Genomic DNA, 20,558 nt, shown 5'->3' on the forward strand with positions numbered 1-20,558 from the left:
CTGGATGAGATGGATTATCTAGATCCATTCCAGTCTGGTTCCAGTCCAGGTTATGCATTTCCATGGTTAACAAGCCAAACATGCTTGTTCTTGGGGAAGTTAGATCTGGCCATTGTAACACGTGCGTTGGAATCTTTCCATTTGGATTACTGTAACATGCTCCATGTGGGATTGCCTTTAAAAATACAAAACCTCAGAAATTTTGCTCAGAAACTACAGTTGGCCTAAAGAGCTCCAGTCAGGTTGTTAATGGGCTTGCTACAGTGAGCACACAGGGCTTGCTACAGGAGCACCCTTGTTGCAACAGCTCCACTGGCTGACTATCTATTTTTGAGCACATTTCAGAGTGTTGGTGATGATGACCATAAACCCCTAAATGGCTTGTGTCCAGTTTATTTGAAGGACCACATCTCCCTTCTGAGCCCATGAGAGATCTAATATCATCTGGAGAGGCCCTTCTCTGTGTTTCACAACCTTCCTAGGCTTGTTTGGTGGGAACAAGAGAGAGGGCCTTCTCAGTGGCTGCTCCCAGATTTTGGAATCCCCTCTGGGCGCAGTACAAAGTGTTGGTCATTACCTTTAAAGCCCTATATGGCTTGGGCCCGAGTTACTTGAAGGAACACCTCTCCCTACACAATCCGCCCCGCACTCTCAGAACTACAGTGAAGAACCTATTGGACTGCCCGAAGACTAGATTAAGATCTACTTCCTATAGAGCATTCACTGTGATGGCTCCCAAATTATGGAATGGCTTGCCGGAGGAGATCTGTCTCATTACCACCTTAGATGCCTTTAAGAAGGCAATCAAAACGGATCTTTTCCGGCGAGCCTACCCCCCAGACCTGCTTTAACAGCTTAAAATGATACTCCACTCAGAACTTGATGAGGAATCAGATTTTGATATTGCACATGTACAGGTATTTTAATGTGTTTTTAAATTTTGCTTTGTATAATGAGAATGTATTTTAACTATGTGTAACTTTATATATGTGCTGTTATCCCGCTTCGATCCCTAGGGAGAGGCGGAATATATAAATAAAAAATTATTATTATTATTTAAGGAAGCCAAAATGACCCTGTCCTTGCTGTCTTTCCACCAACCAGTTAAGATAATATTTATGCCACCAGGCTTTTGGAAAGCAACTGGGCTTTTCGTGTGTGGTACAATTTTTAAAGGTTTTATGTTGTCTTTTAATGACTGTTAATGATTTTTAATGTATAATGTTTTTAATTTTATCAATTGTTTAATTGTTTTTTTTTTACATTTTTATCTTTGTTCTTTTATGGAGGCTTTTGTAAAGTTTTAATCGGTATTGTTTTCAAATGCATTGTTAGCCTCCTGGAGTCCCATTATTGAGAGGAAGGCAGGATATAAATACAACAACAACAACAACAACAACAACAACAACAACAACATTTTAATGGTAGTGCAATGTTTCTAGCTGGCGACATCATGAGCATACCTGTTACAGAGATTATGTGCAAGCCTGTCTGTCCTATCTCAGGTTGAATGCTTTGAAGTTAATTCTGAAGATATTGTTATTCTCTTTTATAATTCATGACCTCCCCTGCTTTCTGTTATCCATCCCTGCACTTGTTAATCACTTCTTTTCTGATCACTATAGGACAAGCAGCAGTGGATTGTCTTGCGCAATACTCTGGGTTCTAAGTGTTATCTAATCGCAGAAGATTGCTGCAGGAGTGTGTCTAAACTTCTGGAGGACGAAGGCATGAGCACACCCAAATGCAGGGGTCTTGTCTTAAAATATACCAATGAAACTAAAATTTCTGACCTTGTACAGGCAACTCAGCTTTCAGATGGTGAGAGGAAAAGGAATTAAATTTAAAAATCTGTGAAAAGTGTGTAATATTTTATTTTTAACTGTGGTAATTGTCAATACTGGGAGTGCTTATTAAACTAAATTAGTTGAGGGCTCACATTTTAAATATTGCTATGAATTCTTACCAGCTCTTAGTTCAAAGCACTGTAAAGAGCTTGGATGACTGGGTGTTTTATGCATACTGTTGTTTTCTATAGTATATATTCACTGAAAACTTACAAACTGCTAGTCTGTAACAAAGCTGCTGAAATAAATGAACATAGGCTTCAGAATTTCATTTATGCAGGTATTGAGTTATACAAATACCACAAAAGCCTAATCTTTGGTCCTGAATACGTTTCCAAAATTATCATACTATAGTACTTATGGAGATTGATGTTGACAAGTACATATTACTTTTAGTCGTTATAGAGAATGTCCACAAATCCAACATAGAGTTAAATGACTCTACGCTCATTTATATACTAGATTTAAGTCCTTAACTCTGCACTGGATTGTGGGCAGAGGATTCAAGCAAACATAACAAAACTTGGTAAGTCAGAACTACCATGCAATAGCCACATGCAAAAGGTGAGCCTTCAGATGGAGGACAGAGAGGGAAGGATACAGATTAGTAATGAATACTGTTAAAGTCCTTTCCATCTCATATAGGTCGGAAGCACATTTTTGTATTAGGAAGTCCAGATGGAGAGTCTACTGATGACAGTCTTGTGGACCTGGTAAGTACTGAATGCTCTTAAATTGTTCAAATGCTGCTTTTTATTGTGAACTGGTTCATAGTACAAATGTTATCTGTAGCTGAGTCACATATAACCTTTTAGGAAATTGGCTTTCTGGAGAAAGTTGGCTTTTAAAGAGTGTTAATCTTTGAACTTTAAGGGGGAAAGCAGTACAACAGTGGACAAATGAAGCACACTGAAAATGTGTATTGTTTCTTGCTGACATTTTAAGGAAAAGTTAAGTAAATTATTCAAAACATAGAGCAGTAACAGTATTTCTTTTATAACAGGTCTTAATGGACTCAAGCTAGTCCCTTTGTGTTAAAGAACAATTATATAGGGGATGTCACTAAAAATGGCAATTTATTGAAAATTAATGTGTGAATTCTCATCCAATCACCACTCCATCACCCTACTTGCTTCCTGCTGTCTCCCTAGCTTTCACTCCCCAACCTTTTAAAAATATACTCCTTTTTCTGACCCTTCACTCTATGTGGCTTCTCTTACTGCTTTCAGGACTGACTGCCTTTTTCTTAACCTGCCTCCTCATGGCTCTGCCAATAACTTGTTGGTCTCATGTGTAAGAAGCAGGTAAATTATCAGCAGGAAGCTGAGTTCTAGTCTGTTATAAGATTTCTTACAACATTAAAATTTAAATTGCTTCCCACAGCCTAACCTTTGTTTAAAAAAAACTTCAGTTATGACCTCCCCCAAAACAAACAGACTTCATGCCCTCAGAAATAAATGCTCAAGATATGGAATGCCAGTATAATAAGCACAAATATTTCAATTTTAGGCCTTCATGCAGAGATGAATAGTGTGTGTGTTTTCTTGAGGCTTACTTTTAATTTGTACCCAATTTTTATTTCATACTTTGTACTGCAATTAAGTCAGTATCAATAAGCTGATATTTTTGTTTGTTTGTTTGAATGATGGAGGTTTGAAATCTGGCCTTTATTTTGAATTTATTTATTCTTTTTGTCTAAGGCTGTTGGACTGGGAACCAGGTTCATCAAATTGGGAGGTCTTTCACGTGGAGAGAGAGTGACGAAATACAACCGGCTTCTTGCTATAGAGGAGGAACTGTGCAAGAATGGAAGACTCTGTAAAAACCTCTTTCTTACTTTGTTTTCAGTGTTTAATGAATAAGAATACAAAGACTGGAGAAAAAGTGATTGAAATCACTCTGTGGGAGGGAAGGCAAATTAAAAGACTATAAATAAACACTTGCGGAAAAGAGAATGACATTTGCCACAAAGTATATTATCCTTATAATGAGTTATCTGTCTACTTGAAAGTTAAAATAAGACATTCATTTGGAATAGGCCACAACAATCTTTTCTTCAGCAGAATTAATTGGCTGGAAACTTCAAGACGAATAGTATACTTTTTTGAAAAAGAAATGTATTCGCAGAATTTTAGCTGGAGTCATGCATATTGTAGATGATGTCAAGAATTGTTTTTTGTTTTTCTATAGTCTTCCATGTAAATATGCAGAAATGTAACACTGAAAAAATGTTATATGCAAGCTGTGTATTTAATAGCCAATACTTCTCTAATAGGAGTCCTAGAGAGAGGTAATAATTGTGATAGACTGAACTTGAGCAGTAGTAACTGCATTTACATGACTTCCTTAAAAGCACTAATCTCTTACACAACACTTAGCCAGCAAAGCACCATGTATGCGAACGTGATATGATACTACCCTTGTGTATTCTTTTAGAAAGTGCAACTGCAGCTGTGCAGAGTCTGCATACTAAAAAGCCTTGGTTCAGTCCTTGGCATCTTCAGTTGAAACAGTCAACAAAATGATGGGAAAGACATTACCTAGACCTAAGTGTCAGGGATGATGGGAGTTGTAGCTCTTCACCTCTGGCTCTAACTCACCACCTTGTTATGCAGCGGTGCTGACCAGCTTTGGTCAGTGGTTAATGCTTTTCTTCCAAAGCAGCAGAGTTTCAGAGAATAGGCTGAAGACCCTGACAAACTCTCCAAGCCTTCTCACTCTTCTTCCTGAGAAGTCTCCAAACTTCTCCAGGATCCTGCTGGCTCTTGTATCTTCACTCAAGATACCAGACAACTCAGTAGTCTTATATAAAAGGTCTACTTTATTCTACTATATACAAAATACTATATGCCCTACAAATCATAATCTCTACAATCTCCAATATACTCCAAAATACTCCAACTACCCACAAAATACATTGGCAAACATAGCAATTATTATAGCCATTGTCAAACACCACCCACTAGTCAGTTTCCACCCAGTGGGCGTGTACATTCATTTTGATTGGTTCTCATAGTTCAACCCATACTTAAGAATTTCATCATTTCACCGTGTACACTTAATGAATCTCAGGTGTTTCCAATTGTACATTCTATAATTCTGTCCTTGACATTCAAGACTTCTAAATTACATTAGCTTTTTCACCTGTGTGGCTTCTTAATTGCTTTTGCTTAGTCACTGTGACTTTCACATACATGTTTTATTTCTTCTACTGTATGTCCCATGTTGCATTTTCCTTAACACTAAGACCCTAGAAAGCCACTGTTAATTAGCAGACAATTCTGGTCTTCATGGACAAATAATTTGTATATAAGTTTCTTACATCCTGTTGTTTTTTTTGTCCTACTGGCATAAATCAAAATGGGGAAAAATGCAAATTTTGCAGTTTCTCAAGATGATCCTGCAATGATCCCATGTAATTCACTTGACTTACTATTTTTGTAGCATTTTTGAAAGAAAGAAAGTGTGATGTAGTGTTTTGGGTGTAGGAATAAGACTCTGGGAGACCAGGGTTTGAATCCCCACTCCGCTTCAATTCCTGAATGATCCTGGGGAAATCATACTCTTACATTCTTGAAGAAAGCAATGGTAAACCTCTGTTGAACAAATTTTGCCAAGAACACCCTAAGATAGGGTTGACACAGGTCACAGTCAGCTTGAAGGCACATTACAACAAATCACTGCACACAGTTCTTATGCCCTTCCCTTGGCAAACATACATGGTGTTTTCTGCTGCTCCAGAGACTAGGACCCAGAGCAATGGATGCAAGCTCCAGGAAAAGAGATTCCACCTCAACATTAGGAGGAACTTCCTGACAATAAGGGCTGTTTGACAGTGGAACAAACTCCCTCGGAGTGTAGTGGAATCTCCTTCCTTGGAGGTTTTTAACCAGAGGCTGAATGGCCATCTGTCAGGGATGCTTTGATTTAGATTTCCTGCATGGCAGGGGGGTTGGACTGGATGGCCCTTGCGGTCTCTTCCAACTCTATGATTCTATAAGGAGGCACTGTGCCACACTGTTACAGAGAAGTTGTTGTGCAGTTGCAATAATTGCCTTACCCCTTTCTGTACTAAGGCTGTTCAGAAAATGGAAGGTGAAGAGGTAGGATTTGCATGTAGGCTCCAGTAACAGCCAAGTGTAATATCTGCTTATGTACCATTTGTGTACATCAAAGCAGGACAGGCGCTGTTACACTTTTAGAAGTCTTCCATCTCACAACATTAATATGAATTGGGTCAATGTAAACCCAGTGCATTTCCTCCAACCTACTTCCATTCTACTATGTGTACATGCTACTGGTCTACTATGCACTAATACTGTGTTCTGTGTCCATGGTGTATGTTATACTGACATGATGTAATGTAAAACCCCATGCATGGTTTTTTTAAAAACATATTTTATCTACAGAGATAAAAGCAAAATAAAGTTAAGGGTATTTTAAGTTCCACTGATGTTAGTATATGCAACTCTAGATATAAGTCAGCTAGACATAAAAAGGCATTAAGCTTTCTTGAGTTGTACTCTTTGCTCTGTTGTAACTGCCATCCAGGTAGAAAGAGATGTATGTGCTTAGGGAGAATTACACAGCCTCTTGACATCTTTCTAGGTTGTAACATAGCAGTATTTCATGTTGCTGAAACTAATATTATGGTCTACACCATATCTCACCTAGAGTAAAGCTACTGAATTGATTTTTGAATGTGAGTCAACATTTATGTAAATCCCATTGGTTCAATGAGTCTGCTCTTGTAGGGACTATATGTTGCAAATGAAATATGACATTGTGTGTATTTTACACTAAATAATTAAATTTCCTACCTTTCTCCTTGTACAGGATCCACATTTAATTAAAAAAATTAATAGAAATGATATTTAATATAATCTCTTAAGTATGGATCCTTTATTTTTAAAATTAGTTTATTTTTTTTCTAGGTGGACAAAATATTGTTGGAGCTAGAAAACATGTTTTTTTGGCTACTGTATACACTTGACCATAAGTCGATCTCGTGTATAAATTGAGGTCAGGTTTTGGCGCTAGAATTATGGCTTTTGATATGACTTGTGAATAAGTCAAGGGTAAAACCAAGGGGTGTATAATAAAGGATCTAAAGAATGAAGCAAAGGCATGCCAATGAACTTAGAAAATTTCAGCAGAAATAACTGTTTGTGCTCATACTAAATGCTGGATGAATGAAAAAGTAGCAGGGAGTCAGTGCTTCCAGGACAGATTACGTTCTTGCCTTTCACCAGGGTTAAAATACAGTGCTTACATGGATAAGTTTACTCAGGCTTTTTGGGTCAGTTTTTTAATAAAATGTCTAGACTTACACATGAGTGTATACAGTAAGTATTTCATGTGCACTTTATTTTGGGGGGGGAAATCACAAAGGCTATACCTTTTTTTCCATTACAGGTGAAAGAGAGGAGCATGAATTTCTTGATTTTACTGAGGAGGAGGAAGAAGAGGAAGAAGAAGAACCTGATTATACTGATTTTGCTGCAGGAACAGTTCATACTGCTGTGTAGAAAAGGATATTTCAGATCTCACATTTCTTGGCTTAGAAGCAGCTTAGAATAATTCATGTCAAAGCACACTGTAACTTCCTCTGTTTACCAGGATGAAAAAAGCAGCTTATATATTTCTGATTTTGGCTATTGTGTGAAGAGATATTCTCTAGCTTCTTTAGCAAGATCCCAAAATACCCCCAGGATAGTTTTCAGATCCTGGGGGGTCCTGCTCCAACCATCTACAGAGGAGGAGACAACCAGGCAGAACTTATTACAAGCCAGAAAAGAAAAAATGAAGTCACTCCCCATCTGAGAGAGAAACCTCACGTCTCTTCTGCCTAACTGCCTCCTCTCTGCCAGTAAATAGCCTGAGTAATATCTGTGGGATCTCAGCTCCTTTACAGAGGTGGTAAAAAGTTGCACATTAATATTCCACACATGTTCATCTAGAACCATATCCAATATCTTCCTAGTTATATTCTGGCCAGGGTATGGTGAAGAAAACCTTGAGATCACAGCTACAGAATCCATGAGATAGGCATATTTTAATAGTCTGAACGTTTGTTTAGGCATGTGGTTGTTAAAAATGCTAGTTAACATTGAAATAGTGCTTCAGTTTTGGGTTTACTATTCAGACCAAGTAAGTACTATTAACAATATTATTTTATTATATAATATATAATATTCATCATAAATTTTGACGCACTGATCTCAGATGGAAATTTTTAAAAACCTCTTTTCTCCATGTCTTTGTTAACAATGGAAAAAACAACAACTTGAATTCAGAATATTATCCCTCCTTGAAATAAAATTACACGAATGTTTCGCAGATATTGTTCATTTATAGATGCAGAAATTGAGGTAGAATGATCCCAAAGGGCATGCACATACAGATTTGCTCCCTTCACTAACACTAAAAGATACAGCATGCCTCTACATGAAATATGTATATATGACTAGGAATGAGCCAAGAATTTGGGTCCAGGTTTCTACACCAGTTATGGAGGGGAACAGCACATATTCCAATGGGTGTGTCAGTATATTTGGAAGGGGCTATGTATCTGTAGTTTCATAAGGTGGAGAGGATGGCTTTTATTTTCTTTTTCCGTGTTTTCAAGAAACAAGTCATTGTTGTATGGCTCTGAAATACTTTTCCCATTCTTGCAAGGGATATGTTGTACTGTATATGTTTTGGGGGGTGTCTTATGATTGTGAGAATGGCCTTTGCCTTTCATATGATCTTGACAGGGCTGACCTTCCATTATTCATTGCAACTCAAATACTTCTCTGAGGCTCTGTTAATATTAGTGACTTTCATTTGACTCCTTTGTCACATGGCCAGTGACAATTTTTGCAGTTCCGGGGCTCCCGCGTAAAACAAAAAGCGTGTATGCTTGAGCCCCATTACAAGCAATGGGGCTCATGCTCGTGGTGGTCCGTGTGTGCCATGGGCGCATGCACCATTGTTTCTTCCGGCACATGGCGCTAGAAGTAGCAGCAGTATTTTCAACATATGCTGAAAGCAGTGTATAATGCACACGTGCATGATGCGGACAAACTGTAGATAGTATATCCTAGTGTGAAAACTAAACTGTATTACTATAGTTTTAAGCAGGAAATAATACCAAAACAAGTCTGGGAAATAATCAGAAACCTTTTTAATAAGCAGCATTAAAAAGAAATAATTTATATCAGAGTATAACAAATAATTTAACTAGAAATAAATACTTTTGAATTTTTTGTATCTTTTCCAGTAGCAACAATTCAAGGAAAAATACTCATAGAAATTGTCATATTAAATTCAGTGTAATCAAACTGATCTAAGTGCAAAATCAATTAGTAGGGGAAAAGCCCTACTGAAAGGCAGATTGAGAAGAGTAAAAAATATTTATGGAATAATTTGTTGATCCACTCCCATATTTTCTAAACAAACATGCTTAATAACAAAGAATTTGCACACAACTACCACACTAATAGTGCAATCTTTCAGAAGTAAATGAATTCAGTTACTCCCAGCTAGGTTTACTTAGGATTGCAGCCTTAATGATTTGCTTCTTTTTTTAAAGATAAGCACTGAACATCTACATACCAAGCCAACTAAACACATTCACCATTCACCCTTTAATTCTAATTGCTGATCACATTTTCCTATTATCCTATTTTCCTAAAAAAAATTACAGTGCATTCAAGAACATTACCACCCAAGTTCAACCAAAAATATATTGCAAATTATTAAAGGCTTTTTAAAAATGTATCTGAGCCACAGTATTATATTGTAAAATCGTGTTTATCTTGGATACAATAGAGAATTGGTCTGCAGTCAAGGTAGTACATTACATATTTGTCATGATCTTCATCAGAAAAATGAGTATGATGTTCAAATAGGCCACATGAGCTACTTTACTGCAAGGAAAAACCCATGCTTTACAGGCTACAGTTTACAGGTGTAATTTCACAAATCAAGGATATATATTTGTTGTCCCTATTTTGCTGATGATCTGTTGTAGTTATACAGCATACAAACCAGATCTCAAAACCCTCTGCTAATAAAAGCTCCCAGAGTTTCAAAGACCAAGTTTTGGGTGCAATAAACTTCAACAACTTGAGCTGAGATCCATTTAATATATAGTGGGTCCTTGGTATCAGCTGGGATTTGGTTCCAGGACTGCCCATGGCTACCAAAATCTGTGAATACTAACATCTTATTATATACAATGACCTAGTAAAATGGTGTCCCTTTTATAAAATAGCAAAATCAAGGTTTGCTTTTTGGAATTTATATATTTTAGGAATACAGTCATCCCTCCCAATGCATGGGGAATCCATTCTGGACCCCCCCTCCACCCCCCATGAATCGGGAAAACTGCAAACATTCAAAGCCCATTGTTTAAAATGGGTGTGCACTCCTTTGCGTGTGCCATTTTGTCCCTCCCTGCTTGCTGTCCGTAAAGGAGTGAGACTGCGGACTCTTAAGTTTGTGAACAGGGAAGGATGAGTGCATTTTCAACCTGTGAATGGTTGAATACGTGGATAATGGGGTTTGACTGTTACAACAGCATTTGGAAACCTGTCGCTGTTCAGATGTTGCTGGACTACAACTCGCATCATCTGTGACCAATGAATGCTAGTTTAGATTTCTGAGAGTTGAAATCTAATAACATTTGGAGGGCCACAGTGGGTTCCCATCCCTGTGGTCACAGCTTCATGATAAAGATAGCTGGATACATGACAGCATTTCATGTGATGATATATATTTTAATGTCCCTGCAAGCATTGCATAGTTTCCACCCTACTATCTGCTGAAGTACCTATGGTTATTTGCCCTATTCAGTCCTTATATGTGTTATCAACATGTGAAGAGTGAAGTGTGCTAGCTCCTCTAACTCCTCTAACATTAGTTCTGTTGTTCAGAGCAGCAAGCCTGAATAGGAGAGCTTTCTCTACACCTGGACACTCAACACGCAGTTGGCAATTCTTGGTTCCCAGATGCATGGAACATGTCCATAGGGCTATTTGCTGGGCAGTTAGAAACTTACAAAATTTATGCACTTCCTGTTGGCTTGGAATAATGCTGTGCAGTACTCTTCCCCAGCATGGTAACTTTCATGGAACTACAACTCCGTTTCTGCCCTGTAGGTAGAGGATGGTATTGCTGTAGTACAGTGTATCTGAACGATTATTTTGGAGAAGACTGCTGTGCAACAATTATTAAGGATGGTCACTATATGAAGAGTCATGACTGCTGGAAACAAAGCCATTTTTGCGCCATCACGATTCTGATTGGCTGCACACCTGCCATTTTCTGAAACTGGAAGCAGTGTTTTGGTAATTTCCAGTCACATTTTGGGTACATTTTTTGTGTTTTGAGGGAGGCAAACCCAAGCACATTGTGTATATATATTAAAACTGAAAATAGGTTATTTTTGGAACTAGGGGAGCAATATTTTTGCAATGTTTGGGGATTTACAGAAACAGTGCCTGGATCACATGATTCCCGCCTTTGTTCTAATAGTACATTATAGAAGCAGAAGCAGCTACTAGTTACACTTGATTTAGACATTACACACATTTAAAAGACTGCAGTGTAAAATTAGCTCTTAAGATTTCTGTGGACTTGAGTCCCATTCAGCACAAAACTCAGCTCACTGAAAGTCTGCCCTTTGAAATAAGACTATCCCTCAATTGAGAGCGAGCTGTGGAGTTGCATTCTCCCTGAGGAAACACATGCATAGCTTGGGAGTACTTCTAGAATCATTTCTGTCACTGAAGGCCCAGGTGGATTGTGTAATTTGGAGTGCAATGCACTTTACATGGGGCTGTCCTTGAAGGCAATTTGGAAGCTGCAGCTAGTGCTAAGGGCATCCGACTGGTGATCCGAACATCATGTAAAAACTATAGCACTGGTCTAGTGTTCACAGTACACTTTCAGTTTGGATTCAAGGTACTGGTGATAACAAAGCCTTAAATGGCTTAGGACCTTGGTAATTTAAAGAACATCTCTCCCTAAAAATGCCTCTGTTGAGGACTTTGTATCTCTCACCAGTAGGGATAATAATACATTTTGAGAACTTTGAAAATAGTCTCTCTCTACTGTAGCATTCTCAGAGGCCCAATTAGCACTGGAGTTGCCTTTATTTCAGTGCCAAGTTAAAATGCAACCATTTTAATTAAAGCCTTTAATTCATTTTAACTTGTTTAATTGGTTGTTTCAGATTGTAAAATGGATGAATACATTTTTAACCTGAATTGCCTTTTTAGCTATTTTAAAAGTTACTTTGTTTAAATGATTTTGTTATATGCTGTCCCGATTGCTTTGGATAGTGGACAGGATATAACTAAACTCGTCCCTCCACATTCGCTGCGGTTAGGAGCACATGACCCCCGTGAATGTGGAAAAACCACACATAACTAAAATACTATGTTTTTACCTCAGAGAACACCCTAGGAATCTCTAGGTCCCCCAATGCAACTTTGTGGTCAACATCTGCCAGACATTGACCATAAAATTGCACGGAAGGAGCTACAAATGCCTAGAGGAGTGTTCTCTCTAGGAATCTCTAGATCCTTCAGTGTGACATTTGGTTGACGTTGACCACAGAGTTGCACTGGAGGACCTAGAGATTCCTAGAGAGAACATACTAATAAAATCTGTGAATAATCAAGTCTGCAAAAGTCAAAGCCGCAGATGTAGAGGGAGGAGTGTATTTCAATAACATTTAAATAAAATATTGCTGTAGAATTTTTTTCCCTGTGTACTGAGCAAAGCCCAAACAAGTCAATATATAAGATGTGTATAAGACCATTTAGTTGCAAAACCAGCTGGAAAGAGATGAGACTTAACTTTCTCAAATTCTATCAACAATGTAAATAGAATTATTTTTGACCATTTGAAAATGGTGTTGAACACATTAAAAACATACATAATATTCAGACAATGTTAATGGAAGCACCAGACAATTAATACAAACTAATTAAAAGAACACTACTGGCAGCAGAGGCCTTTTTTAGAGGTATTTTAAGATGCATCCTTTCTATAAGACAGGGCTGGAAAGGAACCTGTGGTTCTCCTGATATTGTTGGGCTTTGGCCCAGTAGTTTCAGCAAGCATGATCAATAGTGGCAGGTGACATGAGCTGCAGGCCAACAACAGAAAACCTCAGGTTCCCTACCCTTCCATAGTGTTTCCCAAACTTTGGTCCTCCAGATGTTTTGGACTTCAGCTCCCAGAACTCCTGATTATTAGCCCAACTGGATAGGGCTTCTAGGAGTTGAAGTCCAAAACACCTGGAGAACCAAAGTTTGAGAAACACTGCTAAATAATTAATTGGATGCAAAATCTAATTAGAGGGACACAAAAACAAGTGTGTTGTAACTGCACCTGGTTGAATGTGAGCAAAATAGTGGATGAAAATAAAAAGGTAGGTAGCACAGGTTTTAAAGCCTTACCTGGATGCAGTAGATACGTGAAACAGAAGGTCAAAATATGGCTATGCCTGCAAGAAATTACAGTCGGCCCTCCTTATACATGGATTTTTTATACACGGATTCAAGCATCCACGGTTTGAAAATGTTCAAAAAAGATATAAATTTCAAATATCAAACCTTAATTTTCCATTTTTTATAAGGGACACCATTTTGCTATGTCATTATATTTAATGGGGGCATACACGGATTTTGTTATCCACAGGGGATCTTGGAACCAAACCCCAGCGTATAACAAGGGTCCACTGTATAAGTTTCTTCTACTGGCAGAAACAAAACAACTGTTGTTATTGTTCTAAATGGCAAAGAACAAGGGAAGAATTTCCTGAAGATATTAGCTACTCTGAAATGCAAAATGCATTGTAGAAATTTTTGAAGATACCATGCCTCTCTAGGGAAGAGAGTGTGTCTACACAATCAATTAACCAATTAACACTGGTTAACATAAAATGTAGAAAAAATGTAATTTTTTTGTTGAAAAGGACAGAGGATTTATTTTTTCTTTTGGCGAATAATAATAATAATAATAATAATAATAATAATAATAATAATAATTGTCCTGGCACAGGCTATCTGTATTGGGATGTGTCTGGGTTTTTTAATACCTATCTCAGGCCTTAGATTCCTTAAGAGCCAATGAACTACCAGAGGGACTGGCTTTAGGAAATGCCCTGTGCCTTTGCAAGGAACTGTCAGAGGGAATGGCTTAGGAAATGCCCTGTGGCTTATCAACTCATTCTTAGAATGGGCTTTTGCCAAGAGACCCTTCCCATGATGCCAAGGACTGATGAGTCAGGAATTTAATAACCAGCTGGCTCTCAATAAAGCTGGCCTGTGCCAGGAATTGCATGCCAGGTATCTACTGCTTTCATTGGTGGTGATATGCAAGGGGAGCAGGTGACTGAGGCCACCCACCAACCATGACTCACTGCTGCTGCCCATTCAGGGAGGTCTCTGGATACTTCCCTGTGGTGAGCAGTGAGGATATCAACCCATTCTTAGAATTGTCTATTATGCAGCAAGTTTGACCTTGTGGGATTCTGGCCTGGAGGAACTGAAATGTAGGAACTAACAGTGTAACCAAATTTTAAAAGTGAAAACTGGGATTCTCAGGATTTCTACCAGCTCCTAGTAATAAAAACAGAGATGCTTTATGTATTGGATATTATACCCATTGCAGGAACAATAGGACTGATTGCTCAGTTTGTTTTATAGCTGTGGTAGGCTGCTTCCCTGAGCCACTATCCTTTTTTCATGCTGAAAGAAGAGATACTTAGAGTATCTTAAGGTGGTAGGTATGAAACTCTTCAGACTCTTAATATGAATTGACCACTGCATCAGCTTCCTTATTGTGAGGCAGGTGTTTGTCTGTGTCAGCTCACTATTTTGTCTTCATTCATAAAACATTATGCTGCTTGTGTTTCTTGAAATATTCCTGCCAGCTGGTTCCTGTCTAAAATACTATCCATATTGTGAATGACTAACATTAACATTCTTTCCCAAAGAAGGTGCCAAAGTAGAAACAGTGGCAGCTATTCTGTAAACATTTTGTATTAAGCATTAAAGTACAATCCAAATTTCTGCCACATGACTGCAGAGACTGATGGGTAGTTTGATCCTAAATATCAAGCTTGAAGGAGCATGATATGTATCATCTGAAGAAAATTAGCTATATGATTGGAACAAAACCTAGCAGGATTACATAGTGGCTGAAAGGGTGGATTGTGTTAAAGGAAGTAGGTTTATGTACTTTCTCCTCCAAACAATTTATCTGGGAATTAATTCTGTGACCCTGAAAGCAAACAGCACACTACCAATAAACCTAGTGAAAATATGCTTCCACTTCAAACTGATATTCCCTATCTCTGGAATAATTTGTGCTTTGGATCCTTTCAATAGCTAACCATGTGTTTGTCACTACTTGCAAAGAAACTAATGAAAAAAATCTTGCTATACTGTAGAAGTATTCCATGTTTGCTTTTCAAAAGTATCTATGCAAAATTGAACAAGAAGGATACAATAGTCCTTATCAGTGAGAACTGAGGGCTTCCACAGCATTGGGACAGTGAATCTACATGGGGTTTTCACTCTGAATTTTGAAGATGTCCAATGTGCTGCATTCATCCCCCAAACAAGTTCAGCATATTGTATGCCCTTGCCCCTCCAGAGACATCCTGGGCTACTAAAACCATATAACCCCTCCAAAGTGTCCAGAAATCCACTTCTGATTCTCAAAAATGTTTATTTCTCAGGGAGGCCTTGCAAGCTACTTATAAGGTAAATTGTTGAACTGGAGACTTCTGAGAGTACCGAGTCGTCCCTTTTAATGCCCAGAAAAAAGGTCATTCTAGGGTATCTGGATGTATGGAGGGCCACAAAAATATCTCTGGGGATGACATGCAGCCCCACAGTTGTGCTTTGCTAATCTCTGATTTAAGCTATAATCCTATATAAATTTACCTGGAAGTAAGTTTCCACTTGGTGAGTTCAGCAAGACTTGCTTCTGAGCAGATACATATAGGATGATGTTGTGAGTCAATTTATCAGTTACTTGACTAAAAAATATCAATGTAAAAAGTGTCCCAATTAAAAAATTATTTAGTTTAAAAATAAGAATGCAGGTGGTAGATGCAGAGGCAGTCTATTTTTCTGTTTCAAATAGAACGGAATAGCAGGGGGCTAGATTAGGTAAGGAGCTTGTCACATGGTTTAATAATCTGTTTTACCTCTATCTGATTTATGATAATTCTTAATCCAGGTTGCGTCCTGATTTTATCAGAAGGTTTTTTCCACCAAATATGCCTCCCGAATATATCCTGGATGCATCCCCGCTTCCAGTAGCACCCTTTGAGGCTCTTTTCGGATCTGGGCGTTTTCCATATTAAGAAAATGGCTGCCAGAGAGCTCCTGGAAGATGGGGTGCACCCAGGATGTATTTGGCCAGCAGATTTGGCTGCAAAAACCTGATAAGATCAGGATGCAGCCCGAAATAAGACTTAAAAGGAATAGAGGTAAAACGGATGATTAAGCCATGCAATCAGCTCTTAACTCTTGTGGTCCCTTCCAACTCTATGATTCTATGAATGCCTGTTATCCAAGGGTCTCATAAAACCTGAAAAAGAAGGATATATATATATTTTCAAAACATCTGCTCTAGCCATGCATATGTATGCCAGTTTAAATTGCCTGACTAAAATACATGCTATTGACTAAAAGTGTAGTTTGACTCAGAAGTAAATTCTATCAATTTAAAGAGGACTTGCATTCTACCAAGTAGTCAGTGCAAAACCGAGAATCCTGTTAGTGCACTGCACCGCATAACTATACCAGCGTAGACAGTGGCACGAAAAGACCATGGGCACAGCAGCCTTAAAAGAAGATGCAGGCCTTTTGGAACTGGTGGACTGTGTCTACTTTTCTTTTCCATGGCTTTGTGACCATGGAAAAAGCACCCCCACTCGCATAGTGCACCAACAGCATCCTGGCCAAAGGAAGCAGCCCAAGTGTTAATAAGCCTTACAAATAAGGCCTCGATAGACTGTGTCCTTTGTTTGCTAAAGAATCTGTGGTTACCCCAACAGTCACTTGTACAAGTGCATTTATGTTTTTACCTCATTAAGGTTTGACCTATTCTTTCAAATTAGTATCAGTGTTCTTTGAATCAAGCCTTAGTGACATCATTATTGCAAATGATACTTGATGTTTTGCATAATTTAAGAAATAAACATCTTACAGTTTTTGGGAGAGACAGGAACAAGACAGAGCTGGGTAAAATAGGAAAAAATGGCCCAAAGTGAAATTTTGGATTGTACAAAACTAAGGCTAATTCAGTAAACAATCATAGACACACCAGAAAGTATAGAGTGTAGCCCTTTCTAGTAAACATAAAGAAAACAACTGACAATCTCTGAAAAGAACGTCCAGAAGTCAATGCCTTTTAGCACATCAATTAGCAGTGAGAGGTGTCTTTCTCTTTTGTTTGTTCAGCACTACCATCTTTATGAAGCTCTTGGCTTTTTTCTTTAGTCATCTGGCCTTGATCCATATGTTCAGGCATTTGCTCTTTGGTTTTCTCAGGACTCAATAGTACCATGGATTCTTCAGGCTCTTCTGTTCCAGCAACCTTGTTTTCAGGTCCTATATTGCTTGGTGACCTGAAAGGCACAATTACTTCTTTTTAACTTCTGAAATGTTTCATGGTACTCGCAGATCCTTTAATGTAAATGGCAACTGGCCCCCATGTTAAGACACATCTTCCAGAAACTATAGCTGCTAAAATTGATGAGACATTACTGCAGATGATTACAGACATCTGTTACAATTTTCAAGCAAGTTTCAGTACAAAAGGGACTACAGCTATCGTGACAATTGTTTTGAGGATATCAATAATCTTTTATTAATAGCATGAAAAGGATAGTTAGATTATTAAAGATATAAAATTGTAGTTCTTTACTTTTCATTAACTAGCACTATAATTCACTAGGGCTCACATGAACGGTCATGCTATTGATAATTTACCTGCTCTGGGATCATCCTTCTCCAAATTAGATAGAGTGCCCAGGAACAGAATGTGACAATGTAGAATGTAATGTGACTATACCATGTCCACAGAACTGGTTACAAAGCAAATTTAAAGATTTGCATTCTGGTTGCTGATACTATCATGGAGTCTTCTGGCTTTTCTGTTCCAGAAACCTTGTTTTCAAGTTCTACATTGCTTCTCATTCTCCCAGGTGGCTCAATGGTTAAATGTCAGTACTGCAGCCACAAGGTTGTGAATTTGATCCCAAGGCTCCAAGGCTTCCTTCTATCCTTTCATAGCATGGTAAAATAAGTAATGGACCCCCTCTTATTAAAGATGACAGGCGCTTGGGCTTTACTTATCCCACCGCTGCCACCAATTATGTAACGGTTACCCTCTTTTTTCTGGCTGGTGGTAGGGTCTTTTCTTTATATAGTAGCGTGGAGCTGAGATGTATGACTGACACACTTTTATGTAAACCAAAATATAAACTTTATTAAACAGAATGGTTGAACATCTCTTTCTTGAACTGAATGATATTATGTAACTGCTAGTTCAGGCACAGGTTACTTAGTTACACTTGTATTATTTGACTCGGCTATTGTCACTTTACTTTTCCCTAGATATCCCTCTATCACCTAGAGACTTTCCTGCCTTTCTTTAGACAGTTCGTTCTCTTAACTCAGCCACCAAGGCTAACCATATCCCGCAGGATATTACACTCCAGTCCCTCCCTCTCCCAGAGGTCTGGCAGTGCAACGGTAGGGAGCCCTTTCTACACAGACTCTACCCCTAACCGTCATTCTCGAGCCCTTGAACCCTCCCTCTCAGGATTCCAGCCCCTAACTCCCTCATTCCCGCAGGAACCCCTGGACCCCAGTCCTCTCTCCCCAAGATTCTAAACCCTAACTGCCGTTCTAAACTGTCCCAGTTCCAACTGGCTCCCCAATTGTCAGTTCGGAATCTTCAAAAGTTCCAGCCTACAGGCTATTGGCTGGCCCTCGGCTGCCTTCTGATTGGACAGCTGGGAGTGCTCTCCGTTACACCCAGCTTGTTAGGGCCAATTGGTTTACAGATTGTAAACCACTTAGAGAGTGCTGAGTTCACTATTAAGTGGTATAGAAATGTAAATGCTAAATCTATTGCTTCAGTGTAGACAATCTGTCTTCCTCTGCTATAGGAGTGGGGAGCTACAGTCCTCTAGAGGGCTTTGTACTGCAAGTCCCAGAATTCCTTACTATTGTTGGTTTTGGCAGATGGAAGTTTTAGGCTAAAAAAAAACCCCAGCAGGCCACAGTTGCATATCCCTGGTCTACTATGTTAATTTCTCTGATGCATTTATTGATTTGTTTATTAAAGTATTTATATCCTGTCCTATATCCAAGAATCTACTCAGTATGATAATATATAATCTTACATCTATCTGTACTTGAATGAAGATGATGGTAAATCAAAATAATTTAAACTTCACGTACCAGGATGGCATTTTAGGTCCCCAAGAACACATTTTGTTTCAGAATCCACACAGAGCTAGACCTTCAAAGTAAGCATTTTGCAGCGTTGACACCTGAATAGTTGTAAACTATTTCCTCAAATTGCAGGAACTTGCCATATACAGGTGTGTGTGTGTGTGTGTGTGTGTGTTTAAATGCCCCAACAAATCTACTGCTTTTTGCCATTGGGTACTTTCTTTGTCCCAAACAGCATAACATATTGGAACCAAAAACATTGCATGCTGGTTTATTAGTGAACGAGCAACATTGATGCAATGAAGCAAAAGTGACGTGTGCTGGTAGTCAGTGTGTTGGCTCCACTCAAGGTGGATTTAGGAAACATCAAACGTGTAAATTAAACCCTAACCACAACTCTACACTTAACCACTTCAACACTTTGGAATTTTCCTTGGGTAGAAATTCCCCCACAACTCATGCAATATCAGGATTTTTTTTTTTTTTTAGAAAAAAAATCCTGGTGGGTGAAAGTTGAAAATTAAAGGTAAAATGAAATAAAATTTTTGACATTCATGCATTTGCACTTCTCTGGTTTGGGGATCACATCCCAAACTGTCTAAAACAAACATATAATCAAAGAAAAACTAGCAAATGGCCTCTTCTGAAAAAGAAGGTTCTTTCAAGGTACATTTTAGGTTTTTTTTAAAATGCCTACTTCTTTGTGATACATTATAAAATTAAAGTTGAAATCTTAAGCATAGTTACCCAAATATGTGTGCACTGTTGGGGAGACACAATAAGGCATCTGAGATAGCCTGTACAGGATTGACTGTTGAACTGCAATCCTAAACACACGTACCAGCGAGTAAGGTTCATTTAAGGTACTGGGAATTTTTGTTTCCAAGTAAATATGCCCATAATTACATAGTTTAAATTATATGAAAATAATAGATGTCAAGGAAGCAAAAGGCTGCAACCATCCACCTGTGTTATATGCTGACAGTATTGGAAATTCAGGAGAGAATGGCAGCCTGTGACTTGCCAAAAGCTGAAAAAATGCATTATACACATTGCCATTTGATCTTGTTAGCTGGACTTCAGGAAATACAGAATACTTGTTTTCTTGACTCAGCAAGTAACTATTTTTTTCTGTAATGTCTTCAACTTCATCCACATAAATTTCCCATCTGTTAAGTTCAACTGGGGAACTTTGACTGTATCTGATTAACTTCTGGTGATAGATTGT

At 38.3% G+C, this 20,558-nt stretch overlaps 2 protein-coding genes across 5 annotated transcripts in view; one reads left to right on the forward strand and one right to left on the reverse strand.

Annotated features, from left to right (window-relative positions):
• ENO4 (enolase 4) overlaps positions 1-8,146 on the forward strand; it is a 38,793-nt gene extending 30,647 nt beyond the window's left edge. For both annotated transcript variants that reach the window (XM_089510015.1, XM_089510016.1), the window contains 4 exons: positions 1,626-1,821; positions 2,493-2,560; positions 3,548-3,665; positions 7,263-8,146. In XM_089510015.1, the coding sequence (XP_089366141.1) occupies positions 1,626-1,821; positions 2,493-2,560; positions 3,548-3,665; positions 7,263-7,375 (495 nt within the window). In that variant the 3' untranslated portion in view covers positions 7,376-8,146. The remainder of the gene's footprint in view (positions 1-1,625; positions 1,822-2,492; positions 2,561-3,547; positions 3,666-7,262) is intronic.
• Positions 1-20,558, reverse strand: part of SHTN1 (shootin 1) — a 160,833-nt gene that overhangs the window by 2,679 nt on the left and 137,596 nt on the right. Inside the window, exon 17 of one of the 3 annotated variants that reach the window (XM_089510013.1) lies at positions 16,519-17,493. The exons of the other annotated variants lie outside the window; for them this stretch is intronic. Coding sequence (XP_089366139.1) covers positions 17,289-17,493 — 205 coding nt within the window. The 3' untranslated portion in view covers positions 16,519-17,288. Of the gene's footprint in view, positions 1-16,518; positions 17,494-20,558 lie in introns of those variants that run through there. 3 annotated transcript variants of the gene reach the window in all.

This window comes from Sceloporus occidentalis, unplaced genomic scaffold, assembly GCF_023333645.1.
Source record: "Sceloporus occidentalis isolate IW3139 unplaced genomic scaffold, rSceOcc1.0.p SCAF_2, whole genome shotgun sequence".
NCBI classification, from domain to species: Eukaryota; Metazoa; Chordata; class Lepidosauria; order Squamata; family Phrynosomatidae; genus Sceloporus; species Sceloporus occidentalis.